This window comes from Lampetra planeri, chromosome 37 (genome assembly GCF_965212315.1).
Source record: "Lampetra planeri chromosome 37, kcLamPlan1.2.h2, whole genome shotgun sequence".
NCBI classification, from domain to species: Eukaryota; Metazoa; Chordata; class Hyperoartia; order Petromyzontiformes; family Petromyzontidae; genus Lampetra; species Lampetra planeri.
The window spans coordinates 3,424,353-3,439,376 of record NC_136143.1 but is presented as its reverse complement, the minus strand read 5'-3'; the positions used below and the strand labels follow the sequence as shown (position 1 = coordinate 3,439,376).

Below are 15,024 nucleotides of genomic sequence, written 5' to 3'. Positions count from 1 at the left end.
GAAGGTATGGACGATGAAAAGATAAGGAGGCAGACTTTATATAGCTGCGATGATTGATTATATAAAGGGGATGCGATCACGTATGTACGAGTGAATGGACGATGGGTAGATGAGGAGATGGACGATGATCTGGAGATGAGGGGATTATTATGATGATGATGATGTTGCTGCTTGGGCTGTAATTATGTTTAGATAAGCAAGAGATGATGTGTAGCTGTGGTTACGTTTGGAAGGATGATGTCAATATGAAGGGGTGATGTGTAGATGAGGGAGTGATGATGGTGTACAGATGAGGGGCGTGCTGATGATGTATGGATTAGGGGGATGATGATAATTATGTATGGATGAGGGGGATGACGATGTATAGATGAGGAGATGATGATGATGATGACGATGTTACCGTGAGCGAGACGCGCGTGTGGTGCTGCCCCCCCCCCCCCACTATCCGCCCTTGCCCCCGTGGTTTGCTGCCCTCTTCGCAGAGCGGAACCGCGCGGGAGGGCGCCTCGCCTCGGTGGCCACTCGGCGCATGGTGGCGCTCTTCGACTACGACCCGAGGGAGAGCTCCCCCAACATCGACATCGAGGTGCGTGGCGGGTGGCCGGGCAGCACATCGCGCACACGGCGGCGCCATCGTCACTGCCGTCACCATCGCTGTTGTAATCACAATCACTGCCGTCGCCATCGCTGTTAGAATCACGATCACTGCCATCACCCGTCGCTGTTAGAATCACAATCACTGCCGTCATCGTCATCGCTGTTAGAATCACAATCACTGTCATCACCATCTATGTTGTAATCACAATCACTGCCATCACCCATCGCTGTTAGAATCACAATCACTGCCGTCACCATCTATGTTGTAATCACAATCACTGCCATCACCCATCGCTGTTAGAATCACAATCACTGCCGTCATCGTCATCGCTGTTAGGATCACGATCACTGCCATCACCCATCGCTGTTAGAATCACAATCACTGCCGTCATCGTCATCGCTGTTAGGATCACGATCACTGCCATCACCCATCGCTGTTAGAATCACAATCACTGCCATTACCATCGCTGTTGTAATCATAATCACTGCCATCACCATCGCTGTTAGAATCACAATCACTGCCGTCATCGTCATCGCTGTTACGATCACGATCACTGCCATCACCCATCGCTGTTAGAATCACAATCACTGCCATTACCATCGCTGTTGTAATCACAATCACTGCCATCACCATCGCTGTTGTAATCACAATCAATGCCATCACCATCACTGTTGTAATCACTTCCATCACCATCGCTGTTATAATCACAATCACTGCCATCACCATCGCTGTTGTAATCACAATCAATGCCATCACTGTTGTAATCACTTCCATCACCATCGCTGTTATAATCACAATCACTGCCATCACCATCGCTGTTGTTGTAATCACAATTAATTCCATCACCATCGCTGTTATAATCACAATCACTGCCATCACCATCGCTGTTAGAATCACAATCACTGCCATCACCATCACTGTTATAATCACAATCACTGCCATCACTATCACTGCCATCATGATTACTAACATCACTTTCAACATCACTACCAACCACGATGTCTCCATCCGGCTGGTTGCCACTCTGAACTCACAATCAGGCGGCTACATATTCAATCTTGATTGGTCGACTCCAGGGTCGATACAATTACAGTAGTACCATGTTGTGCGTGTTGGTGACCTATGGATGGACTGGCCTCGGCCGCAAGAATGTGGAATATATGCTGCAGGATCAGGTCTACCAATGGAGATGATGACCCTGGTTCATGCACATTTCAGCAGGGACGCATTGTGTTGTGACCGTTAGTTCCACCTTGGGGTCAGCTGAGTTTGATTCCTGGCCAAGGCTAAAATCAGCAGCAAGTGATATCTTAACCAGTCCTGTTTCTCCCTTCAGCGGACTATACAATTTTATTATATAACGATTGCCACTGTATTATTATTGTTACTACAATGTTGTCATTGCTAATGATAATTATTATCAATAGCCCGTAATTATAAATAAGTGGCTGGGAGTGACGAGGTTGTTGTGTGTGTGTGTGTCGGATGAGATGTTGACGAAGCGTTCCTCTGCCTCAGATGGAGCTGACGTTCTGTGCGGGCGACATCATCTTCGTGTACGGGGAGATGGACGAGGACGGCTTCTACTACGTACGCCGGAGTCCGCCCTCGTCGCGTGTCCCGTCGCTTGCAACCATGACTCGATAATGAGAAAGCCGTCGCACGACAGCAAATCGCTCGCCTCGTCCCGCTCTCTAACAGCGGCGGGGAGCCTACAGCGCACGACCGCTTCAAAGCGGCCCGCCAACGATACGTATCCGGCGCTCTGCGAGCATCGTAGCCGTGCTAATCGCATCCTAGAGGGGGGAATATTTTCTACCTGGCAACCACACCGTGTTTCTAAATCGAGCGCACCGAGTCATTTGTTACTGCAGTGGCCTCTTGCAGTGGCAGTAGTGGCTCAGGTGTGTGGTGATATGTGGTTGCCCATCAAAGGTATTTGAAAGTCCTCTTTGGCGCTCGGCATAGAAAAGATTCCCCACCTCTGCTTCGCAGGAACGAACAGAAAATAAGTCGCTCTTCTCTTTGCGGATACACGCCTGGGTTGTGTGCGTCTCGGGCTGTCCGACACGGGTCTGAAACTTTGTTAATGAGAAAAAAGACTCGCCTTAATTAGCCACTGCATTATAGCACTCTAGTGACATCACTAGGACATCACTCTCATACACTTTAATATATAAAATGGAGTAATGTCACGTGATACTATGATCCTCCGTGACAGCTCATAGTAAGTTATTTGTACTCGATAACAGCGGCTGATGCTCTGGATTATAGCCTCCCATAATGCGGTACAGTATTTACAATTTCGACATTGAATATATTTTCTCGTTGACATAATGGCCGATACAGTTGTTAATAGATACTCTTAAGAGTATTTCTCACCATTTATTGTAAACTTGATGCATTTGTGTAATATATTCAACATTGGCGTGTGCATGTGGATGACGCGTAGATGTGTGTCTGTGTTTATTCTTCTGCCGTGCGGTTGTGCTGTGGACGCAGGGGGAACTGAACGGAATGAGAGGCCTTGTTCCATCGAACTTCCTGGAGGAAGTTCCAGACGATGTAGAGGTAACGCCCGGAGCACGGATGCCCACCACATCGATGAAGATCGTGTGTTTGTCTGTGATGGTTTTGTGGATTAGGGTGGTTGTTCACGTCACAGAATAAGTAAATGTGCAGTGACTGCTTGCCCAAGCCTTTTCTATTTGGCCATCTAGAGAGGGCTAAATGAGTGTGGCATGGCCAAATGAACAGACAGGTTGATATGGTTTGGGGGAATTGGATCCGAGTGGACTTGCCGATGTCAAGATCGGCCTACTGGGCAGTTGCAGGCCCATAACAGCTGGTTCTGTCCCGTGACTTCTTTCAAGGGAGCATTCCACACTTCACGTGACGGCCTCAAGGTGCACCTAGCCTGGCTAAAGTGCTTTGGTGACGTCAGCATCACGTAGTGGCGACGAACGGCGGCCGTTGGAGTTGTAGGTGCGTGTACGCATTCCGCAGGTCACACTGAGCGAGGCAGGCACCTCGCCGCCCCTGTCGCGATACCCGCCCCCGCCACGCGACTCCCGGGATCCGCGCGAGCGGAGGGACCCCCCGCACCGCGACCCCCACCGCGACCCCCACCGCGATCCGCCGAGGGAGCCCCCGCGGGACCCCCACAGGGAGCCCCCCCACAGGGAGCGGGAGGCACGCGAGCCCAGGGACCTTCGCGACCTCCGTGACCCCCGCGACGCCACTCACCGCAAAGATAAACGGGTACGGTGCCAGCTCGCGAGCCGCTCTCCGCCTGGAGCTGGGAGCATCGGCCGTGTCAGCTACCTGGTTTGTGGTTCTGGGACAAGGTCACGGTCAGGTCACCGGTTCAGGATGGGGATGAGAGTGGGGGTGAACCTTCCAAGGTTTGAGTCAGCTGACCAGTTTGGATTTGTGGTTCAGGTCAGAGGATCAGTTCAGAATGGGATTTGTTAAGGCCGATAGACCAGTTCTGGGTGTAGCTGGCGTGAGGTCGTGACCGAGGTCAAGGGCACGATCACCCTGTGACCTTGCAAACTATGAGGATCATGGTGCAAAGTTAGCGGCGGTGAAGGTCACACGGGGCAGGGAGAATCAACACCGAATTAAAATGACGTGATCAGACAGCCCAATCAGCGTCTTCTAAAATTTTACTGTGCTTGTATATCGTATGAATATGTTTGTAAACTTTGAGTTTAATTGATTAATGAACTAATGTACAGTATTTGTGTATTTGTGCATGTTTGTCTTTATGTAGTGGGGAGCGGTAGTGTAGAGGTTAGTGCGCTGCGCGACGAACCTGGCGATCTGAGTTCCATTCCCGCTCACAGCCATCACCAGTGGAGATCATCTGAACCAGTCATGAACCTCCCCTAGGTCGACTCAGCCTCAAATTAGTACCTGGTGTGGCGTGTAAACATCACCACTGGGGAGACAAAGGCGGCCCGGTGTGATGTTGGCCACCCACCCCCTCGTGTGCCGTGCCGGCCTTCATAGGTACTCGCTAACAGCACTTGCCCCAACAGTCTGTTCAGGCTGTACGGGGGATCTTTGTCTTTGTTTGTTTTTATGTTGCTCAACTCATTAATAAGGCTATAGCGGGACAATCAATTCCAACTGTGTGGCTCTGTGCATGTGTATGCACGTATGTATGTATGTGTATTTGGAGTGCGTTAGTGCAATGGTTAGTGTGCTGTGTTACGAACCCAGAAAACAGAGTTAGATTGAGGCAGTTGAGGAGCTGTGAATTGTGATCTACCGACAGTCCAGTCCTGTTGCGTGACCCCGGTCAGGCAGTTCCAGCCACTGGCACGAATCCCCTGCGTTGGCACACGCACACTTTTACTGTGAGAAGTGAATGCTTGTAATATCTTCCAGGGGAATGCTCATTGTCGGGATAGAGACACGTAGGGCTGCCTAGGACTGACGCCCGGGTCCCGTTGGATGTGGCGTCGTGCTGCTGCATGTGTCCAATCATTGTCCGCTTTAATTTGTCCATCTTCACCAAACCCTAACCCCCAGGACTGCCCATAGGTGGTTAGGATAGGGGCAATTTGGTCCAGGCCTCACACAAAAGAGGGCCCCAAAACGAGCCTATGTTGTTGTCGCGAATGAATAAGGAGACCCCACGAAGCAGCGTGCCTCGGGACTCACTCCAGGAACCCCTGGGCAGCCCTGCTAACCCCAACCACATCACGTCTCACTTTCATCATCTCTCGTCTGGTTTTGCTCATGCTTTTTTCAGTTCGTTTTGCCTTTTTTGTTCTCTTGTGTCCTGTTTGGCTGCACACCATGTAACTGTTTTTTTGTTTGTTTGTTTTATTCTCTTCTGCCATCCCGTCGCCGCCTGCAGAAGAAGAGCGTGCATTTCACACGCTAACTAACACTGACCTAGTAGGAGTCACGTAAGTGTGCCAGACTCGGCGAAGGTACCTTTCCAACCCGGGGCTCAGGTTAACGCAGGCTGCCCAGGTTGCGCTTGTCGGTTGCCTCATTTTTCAGTTCAGCGGGCACGCGAACTCGCCACTCGTGCCGTGCCTTACCCTCAGCCCTGGGATCCGCTTGCGGCTTGCCGGCAGCAGCGCACGTGAACCAAACGCGGTTTTTACGTTCGCATTGAGGGCCAACGATTTACAGTGAAATCCGGACCATCGCCTCCTGCCATCTGGGCCCCCGCATAAAAAAATGCGAATCGCGAGAGAGTGCGACACTCTCATTGCCGTTCATTTAAGACTGCTCCTGTACTGTAAGCAACCGAGTCCTGCGGTCCAGTATTTGTTTTGTGGGGGTGACCCTGGGCTGTGATTGGAGTGTCCTCTTCACACCGCCCTGGCTATAGCTGCTGCACGACAAGTCGGAACGGATGTCAGTTGACCTCGTACGAAGGTATCTTCATCCAGCTCGGCCGGTTGCTGTAAGATTCGAGATGTACAATGATGCGTGCTGCCTCGTGGCGTGCGTGAGACGATGCTGTAGTTAAGGAGGAAAGAGTCAAGTGGGACAAAAAAATATCGGTTCGATTGCCGCACGACAAATGTCGCTAGAGCTGAGCGTGTGAGGTGCACCGCCCAGTGAGGATAACGTCACCTTCCAGGGGCTGTTCTCTATGACGGGGCGATGCACCGCTTCCTGCGAGTTGGGAATTACGCTTTTGTTTCATGACATGACGCCAGTGGCCTCATTGGGATGTGCAGCAAACACGTAAGCGATGCAGTTCTGCGCTTGGCTGTGCGAGGTAAGGCGCTTAAGCCAGTTCTGCTGGGTTTATTTTTGGTTACAAGTGGAGCCGTCCTCAGGGAAAATTGCGTTGTTTCTTTTCTCGATTTGATGAATCTCAGTTGCGCAGCATGGTATTCAATCGCTCGTTTAATGACATCACGCGCTCGTTTAATGACATCACGCGCTCGTTTAATGACATCACGCGCTCGTTTAATGACATCACGCGCTCGTCAGACCTTAGCATGAATAAAAATGTTTTGCTGATATTTCAAACTTATCAAAGCTAGAGTTAAATGAAGATGACCTTTCAGCACTCGAGCTGTTTTTTGCTGCGTTTCTGTTCCCTGGGCAGTAAAATTTTATTGCGATCACACCGACGCACGTTTGGTCCCAATGCAGTTTTATTTCCATTGCATTACTTTCCTCCTTAAAAAATTAAACCCACGATGCCTGGGAGAAAATTCCATTTACCAAGATAATACAGCAGTGAAAAAGCATCGGTGTCCATCTCACAGGTGAAACATCCCTGAGTTTTGCCTTTCGATTCCTGGCATATCAAGCTGATGAAATAACCACAGCTATACAGTACATTGAGATTTACGATGCCTAGTAGAGTTTACATAATGTGGTAAATGGGATTTGAGCAAACTTTAGTTGCCAATTCTGTTGTTCATTTACATTTTTAGTTTTGCTGTGCAGTGCCTGATATTTACACAGTACTAGCTGTTTACCGTGGAATATTGTGTATCCGACAGTTTATAACAATCACGCGATAGATGTGTCACTTTTACCGCGAGCAAATGATCACGTTCCAATTACAATTCTTGGCCTGTGAATCGCACGAAACAAAGTGCATATTACAATTTAGGCCTTGCGTTGTAATAACTCACAAGCATGCCCAAAATTATCGTAAATTCAACACGTCTATGATACAATGAAGTCAATAATGCACAACCAACTAAAGAACAAAACGACTTACATTGAAATGGATAAATCGTCGATCTCTCTGCCTCCGTTTTCATTCATTTGTTTCCCTCGCGGTATTTGGCCTCAGGCGGATCGGGCGGCCAGGATGGGCGCCTCGAGGGCGATGACCTCTTCGTCGCCGGGGTCCTCGTCAGCCGGGTCACCTACGCGCGCACGCGGAGCAGGCAGCCCGTCGAGCAGCCGGGACGGCTCTCCGGGGAAGCGGCGCGGCCTTCTGTCCAAGGGCAAGAAGCTGCTCAAGAAGCTCGGCAAGTGAAGAGGGTGGTGGCCCTTGTCGATGGATGACGAGGAAGAAAGAGCTTGGCATTAGAAACTGCCGAAGAGCGAAATGATCATAACCCCCGAGAGGTCAAAGAATTGTCCTTCATAGTTGTTGAGAAGGAAGACGAGTGGCAGCGACGACTTTAAGTGCACAAAGCGGAGAAGAAAACGGGGTTCCTCTACTCTGTGGGGGTTCGGCCGCAGTTGCATAGATGTGCACATTTGGACTTCTTCATGCCAAACGAGAGCCCACGTAAAAAGGACATTTGAATTTCCATGCACCGATGCATTCCTTTATATTCTCCAGCATGTGTTGTAGCATACAGTGTCGCTGCGTTGTGTTTTTGGACAAATGCGGAGGAACCTGCGCTTGTGGACGTTGGTGATATTTACAGGGGAATTCCAAGGAAATTGGTGCATTTTGCACGGGAATGGCCGAAACATCGTGGACACTGACATTCATCGGCGGCAAAAAAAGCACCCTACAGCAGTGCCCAAGAGCTCCAAGATGTAGGGCTTTGTTGAATCTCGTTTAAGTTGCATTCTTGAGGGTTAAAGACGTTTATTTTTAAATCATTGTTTAAAAAAAAAACCTGCTTCTAATTTTACCAAATACACAATTGCAATTTCAAAGGAACGTGTAAATCATCCTAACAGGACCAGCAATCACCATCAAGGGACTTGTGAGCCCCCTGCCGTGCAGCTACTCGGGACAGCACACATAGGGTCCGTGCCAGGATTGGGAAAGCATGTGTTCGTGCGTGCGTGCGGTGCGTGGTGCGGTGCGTGGGAGCGAGCGAGTGTGCGTTCGTTAGCACGCGAGAAGCTGTGCCTAAAGATGCGAGGGAGTGCTGCTCTGCGCCTGACGCCGACAAAGCCACGGCGCGGACTTCTCGGCGGAAAGGATCCGCGTGATAAGTTTGTATTTGTGCTGCATTGGACCTCGAACTTATTCCTGTTTTGTCGTGCGGAGATGCAACGAAGGTGGCAAAAAAATATATATCGTTTTTATGCACAAAAAAAATTACATTTTCAAATGTTCACGTGCAACGGACCTGACGAATATGAACCATGTGCATGAAGTGAATGTCCCCGCCGTGGGGTGTGGTGCCCACGCTGCCCCAGCTCTGACAAGCCATCGCTCCACACCACCACTACAGTGTTCCCACAACGCCCCGTGGACCGACGCGACACACGGCTGAGTCAAGCCCGCTTCCGTGTTCTCTGCTTTAAGTGATAACGATGGCCATATTTACAAGTCTAAGCCTCAGGGTTAAACACACGTACGTACACAGCATGTCGGCAGACTCTGCCCAGCCTTAAGTGCGCAGTTTTCCCCTGGGATTCGGATTCTGTCCTCTTGCCAGTAACTTTCGGCAGACCTTCCTTGACCGTCCTGTGCTTGAAGCAGTATTAGTCGTTCTGTATCCCACGATATTACCGTACACTGCAGTGCATCCGTGTTGCACCCCTAAGATTCGTTCAGTGGTGGTAACAAACGCGGCACTACCGTGCTCATCCTCACTGCGTTAGGCCGTGGTGGTGGCCCCTGACCCTTCCCAGGTATTGCACCCTCCTAGAATTCTCCTTTTTAAAGTCCCATTGAGCGTCACTGCGTTCCATGACTGTCTACGGTGCTTAATGTTAGTTACAAAAAAGTGTTAGCAGAATTCCAGATTCATATCAATGTCACATCTGTGTTTGTGCCGCTGGTGAAAGATGGCATCAGTATAGAAGAGGACCCTGGCAGTGTGGTCTTAACCCGATGGGTGAACGTCCTTTCAGACGTCCCTGCGCTTACACATTGCAGATAACGCGTGCTGGTGACCGATAGCAAAAAAAACCCTGTAAATGTTGCTGCCACCCACTACTAGCCCACGTACTCGCTAACCTCACTCCAGTGACTCTTGCGTGCTCCCCCCCCCCCGTACTACTGTGTTGACATTTTTGGGCAATGCAAAAAAAAACTAACTTTGGATTGAGTTTCTGACCTTCTTTTCTAAACTTAACTTTTAACAGTGAATGGCCATAGCACAAGGCGGAGGCTGTAGTCTTATACATATGATGAAAATAGCATGCTCGATTGTTATTGTCGCTCTACTTGTGCTTCTTTTGTACATTATTGTTGGTATTTTTTTTAAAAAAGGCCTGTTTTATTCGTTGTTTTCCCAAACACCGGAGTGTAACGCTACCCTATGTGTTTATGGAAGGAGTATCAGATTTGATGTGAAGGCATATGGGAGCCACGTGTGAGGCACAGTGGCGGTGGAGCGATGGGGCGAGTGGTTGCGACAGAGTACAGACCACGCGGGAATGGGAACCAGGTTTTCCCGGATTATTTTGCCCCTCGAGGCTTGAAGAGTCGAGTGCGAGAGTGTGCGTGTGTGAAAGTGCAATACCAATGTCGCATATAATTTGTTCAACATTCTTTTCAATAATACATTGAAGGAGCAGAGCACACCACGTGGTATAGAGTACTTTAAATGGATGTGTTTAAACACAGCAGTGATCTTACCAAATCATTTCCGGACATTGAAAATTCATGTCTCAGTTTTGTGATCCTGTTTAAAATGTAGGAATTTAGCACTTTGTGCAATGCTGAAGGAAATTTCACGAATCCTTATAAATATTCTTCAAGTCAAATCAAACTGCACATTGTGAATTAGACGACCTATCCCCCCACAGGATTAACAGTTTAAACATCGAATGATATAGACGATTTTACAACTCCATCAAACCTGCTGGGTGGCGTGGGTGGTGACAGCTCTTCACTCGTGGTCAGAAGGTTGCGAAAACAGTGAACACATCGTCCCTCTGCCGTCGGAAAAATAAGTGGGAATAACGGCGGTTGTCCTTTGGAGAGACTGGCCCCGGCAATGTGAATGTAGAATTTCCACCACTGGCTTAGAAACCGCAAGATGGAGACGAGCGCATCAATTGCTCGTTCGTTACCAGGGCTCTTCATACAATGGTGGGTAATTGCTTTTGTGTCTAACAGCCGTAGGCTAATGGCGAGAACTAAGGTGAGGCTTGCTGCGTTCGTGTTTACAGGAACGCCAACTGCTGTGCAGCGCGGGGCTTGCTTCCCCTTGGCTGCGCCTGCCCACCGGCTTGTCTGTGCTCGAGACCCTCGTCGGGGGAGGAGGCCGACCGTTAATGCCGAGACTCGGGGATAGGAAGGGGGCTCTCGCTTGGAGGGTTTTCAGTAAGGGCCCTAGGAGTTTGGGCTGGAGGGTGGCTGCTGATGTTGCGCGTCGCCACCGCGTGCGCTTGGATCATTCCCAGGGCTCCCCAGAGCTGGGTGGGAATTTGTGCATTTTGGCCCGGGCCTCGCACAAAAAAGAGGGCCCCTCAACGAGCCTGTTTCTTTTGCCACAAATTAATGAATGGGTCCCACATGGCATTCTACCCTGGGCCTTCAACGCCGGGCATCCTGGAGCCTCTGGGCATCCCTGAAATTTGTCTGTTTCAACAGGAAGATGCTTTGGCAGTGCATTTCAATGGTCTCTGCTTAAGCTTTCACATTTTCTATTCTATTCTGGATTTATAAAGCGCCTTTCACCGAGGAGCTTGACAATGCTTGCCGACTGGTACAAAATGGAAAAATAAGGGAAGCATGGGCTCGTACGGCCGCTAGTGACCAGGTTCGGAAAAGGACTCTGAGTTGTGGCAGCAGGGGAAGGAGGCGATGGTGCAGGAGGTTGAAAGAGTAATGGGTGGAGTGTGATCGTGCATGAGGCTGAAAGCAAGGGGGTAGCGTGAAGGTGGATGGTATGATATGAAGTGAGTGCACGGAATGATAGGGTAAATGGGTTGCTAGGCTGAGCGTAAATGAGAGTAGATTGAGGGAGCAGGGGCCGTGGTGGTGTGGCGGCCAAGCAGTCGGGCTGCCCTGAAGGGCAGGGGTGAAGCAAGGTTCAGGGAACAAGAGGGTAGGGGTAGGGGCACTGACTAGAGATGAGGTAGTGCTCGGGGAACATGGGGGATGGGGTAATGACGAGGGTGGAGGGAGCGAGGGGAAGGCTGGGGCTGGGGAGGTGTTAGGGGCATTAGGTGGTGCAGGTAGAGGTGGCAGATGAGGAATGGGAAAAGATAGGACCTGAGGGCAGAGCGACAAGAGGGAAGCGAGGGGGAGAGTCTGACGTGGAGAGAGAGTTTGTTCCGGTGTATTAGTAGAGAGAAAGAGCGAAAGCGAGACTGGGCGCAGGGCGGCGGAGGGGCGGCAAGACGATATGCAGCTTGTGACCGGAGTGGACATGATGAGACATATCAGGAAATGAGAGAAGAGAGGTAAGGGGGGGGGGGCAGTCTATGCAAAGCTTTGCAAACCAAGGTGAGCAATTTAAAGAGACAGTGGTGATAGATCGGAAGCTGATGAAGTTATTGAAGGAGAGGGGTGCAAACAGAGATGAAGGGAAGGTTAGAGATGATGCGTGCAGCTGAGATTTGACTTTGTTGGTAATGACACATGCAGACGCCACAGTAAAGTCACGCTTGAGCTGAGACACGGGATGGTGTCAAGTTTAGCTTCTGTGTTGAACGCCCTTTTTGCGAAGCAAATTTTGAAAAGTTTGCTGACCAAGTAACTCTTGAAATGATCCTCACTTATCGATAACTTAAACTCTATACAACACGCAAGCTTTACCCCCCAGTGCATATGGGCTCACTCCAAAAGTAACTTCACCTTTTTTTGTGTGAACCACAGTGTAACTATTCGGGGTATAATTATGCATCGATTCATCGATCATTGTTGATTATGAAGCTGATAATACATGCATTGCATCACATTTTCAAGCAATGGCGTTTGTAGATCCGAATGTGTTATTTGTCCACGTGACCCCTGCAGATGCTGGATGCTGTTACATTTACCAAAATTAATCAAATCACCCAGGGTGGGTGTTAGTGACACTCGTTACACCCCTAGTGACCATGTTGATGACTATAACACATCCCCGAGACCACACCAATACTCAGTAACCCATTCACGCTACCTCTAACCCTCACCCCCAACACAAAGATCATGCCAGCTTCAGCAATGGCTCTTTCGTAATTTACGAGCTGCAGAATCCATAATACCAAGGCACGTGCGCGTTCTCGTGCATTTGCAGTCAATGCCCTGTATGCTGACTTTGGCAAATTTCCAGCCGCGTGTATTGACTCTGCTCACTTAAAAGATAGCGGGCGGAAGGGTCGCGAGCCCCCCGTGTCACTGACTCCGATTTCGCAGTGTCGGCTCGGGCCATTGAACGCGGCGACACTGTGGTTCTGTACACAAAAGGACATGGGTTCCCCAGCGTTTGTCCTTTGTCAGTTGGCTTGTTATTTATTCATAAGAGTATTTATCGGTTCAGCATGTAACTCAGTTTATTGGTGATACATTTAAGGACGTCTCAATTCCATCCGTGGTAATATATCTATTTTGGCCAAATGCCAAAAAAACATGTTTTTTTCTTCCTCTCTGGTTATTAATTTACCACCTAAGTTTTAATAATTCTATTTTACTTTGGGTTTGTTTTGTATAAACCGTCAAGAGTCCTGCTGGGAATGTCGATGACTGGTGTCGATGTGGGCTTCGTGTAGAGTGGCACTGCAGGGCAATGGGATTTGGGGCCTCGTCGGCTGTCGAGGGTCATGTTATGACGTCTCTGTGCACCGTGAACACCAAAAGTGAAAGGTGACTCGAATGTGACAAGGCCACTTTGAGGCGGAGAAAGCCTGAGTGCGTTGGCTCAACAGAGACCTTGATAGCCATGTTAGCCAAACAAAACCCCAGCCCTGCGTTGACCCAAATCACACGAGCCAACTAGATCCGAGCCCAACTCAAAGATGATTAGACCGTCACACAAACAACTACTCAATCAGACTCTAGCCCTAGCTACACCACCCAACCAAAACCAAGCACGATCAATAACCACAACACTTGTGTTCAACCACCACACTGCAGGCAAAAAAAACCCCTTTCTGCTTCTTCCCACGCACTGCTCAACATTTAATTCCTTCACATCATCAATGTTTTCCAAATTCGTATAACCTTGCTCATTTCAATAAATGTATTAACTCTGATCTGCAATACCTTCAAATCGTGCTGTTTGTTGATGGCGTCTTGGCATGGTGGGCCATTGCGTCCATGTTCAACAACCGTAAAAGTAAAAAACAATACTTAACCCAGTCCTAGCCTCAGTCGTAACTACCTTAGGCCAGACCAGATGATGCCAACCAGACCGTAATGCTGACCCTGACGCCACCTTGGCAACATGACCCATTTTTCATTAACTGCCGCACACTTGGTTTAAAAAATGTGACCACCTCTTGCGGTTGGAGTTTGGCCTGCTTTTCCATGCTGGCCAGACGTCTTTGAAGAGGTGCAAGTAGCCACACTTTACCCCCACCACATGCGATGCATCCTCTAAAGCCCACTGGAGTGGAGGCCCTTCCGTCAGCTATGAAAATCAGAAACGTAAATAAAATCCCCGTGTTACAATGTGTGATAATTTTGCGGATGGAAGACACTCACCACCCCAACGTTAGCTCTAGCCCTGATTCCGAGTCAACTGGCACTCATGCGAGCCCCCGCGCCGACTGTAACTCTACAAGGGCCTGAACCCATTTTCACTTTTCGTTCGCGTTTCAGTTTTGGTGTGGGCAGTGGCCTGCAGTGCGCGCGTGTGTTGTGTGCTCTCTGTGGTGACGTCTGTAGCGATGGTGGTGGTGTCCGTGTGGCTGTGCATGCTGTACATTCTGTGTACATACCAAACCCACCCTTTTTACATGATACTGTAATAAAGTGTTGGTATATTTTTAAATCAAAGCCCATCCGTGTGTTCCTGCATTGTCACAGTCCTTGCCAAGGTGGTCTGCTAATTGCTATTCTACACCTGGTTTCCAGATTACAGTATTATTTTAATTAGAGAAAAGGTAACGGTGGAGCCCTACAATTGCTTGCTCACGCCACTGCTGGGAGAACAGCGACCTCAACAGGAGTAGTTCTCAACCGGGGGTATGCGGCAATGTCCCAGGGGGTACGTGAGGGTGATTTATAAACGTGTGAAATTATATCGTACATAAGAGTCATTGGTGAATAATCGTGTATGAATCTGCCAATATAAAATAACTACGAAAATATTAAAATCCATATGGTAATCTAGAATTATATAAAATACCTTTCTAAACTCACTGATCGTAAACAATGCGGATTTCCAAGAGTAACCAGCGGGCGCGAACAAATTCTGTCACGCATGTGTAGTGACATAGCGCTGGCTGCTGGCGGAAAAGGGTAACTGCGGTGTACGGCAGTACTCGCGTCAGCAGGCCACGATATATACCAGAGGGGGACATCTCGGGGATAGGTCACAGAAGGTGCCCATCGGGAAGCCCCGGGAACTCGCTAGTAGGTTCCAGAAAGGGGGCGTGGTCGGGGCGGAGCGAGCCCACGCTGGGAGTAT

At 49.4% G+C, this 15,024-nt stretch overlaps 1 protein-coding gene across 1 annotated transcript in view; it reads left to right on the top strand.

Moving 5' to 3' along the window:
• Positions 1–14,382, top strand: part of LOC144730923 (RIMS-binding protein 2-like) — a 44,815-nt gene extending 30,433 nt beyond the window's left edge. The window contains exons 24-28 of the mRNA XM_078611789.1: positions 483–586; positions 2,117–2,188; positions 3,101–3,169; positions 3,605–3,859; positions 7,389–14,382. Coding sequence (XP_078467915.1) covers positions 483–586; positions 2,117–2,188; positions 3,101–3,169; positions 3,605–3,859; positions 7,389–7,577 — 689 coding nt within the window. The 3' untranslated portion in view covers positions 7,578–14,382. The remainder of the gene's footprint in view (positions 1–482; positions 587–2,116; positions 2,189–3,100; positions 3,170–3,604; positions 3,860–7,388) is intronic.
• The last annotated feature ends 642 nt before the right edge of the window (positions 14,383–15,024 follow it).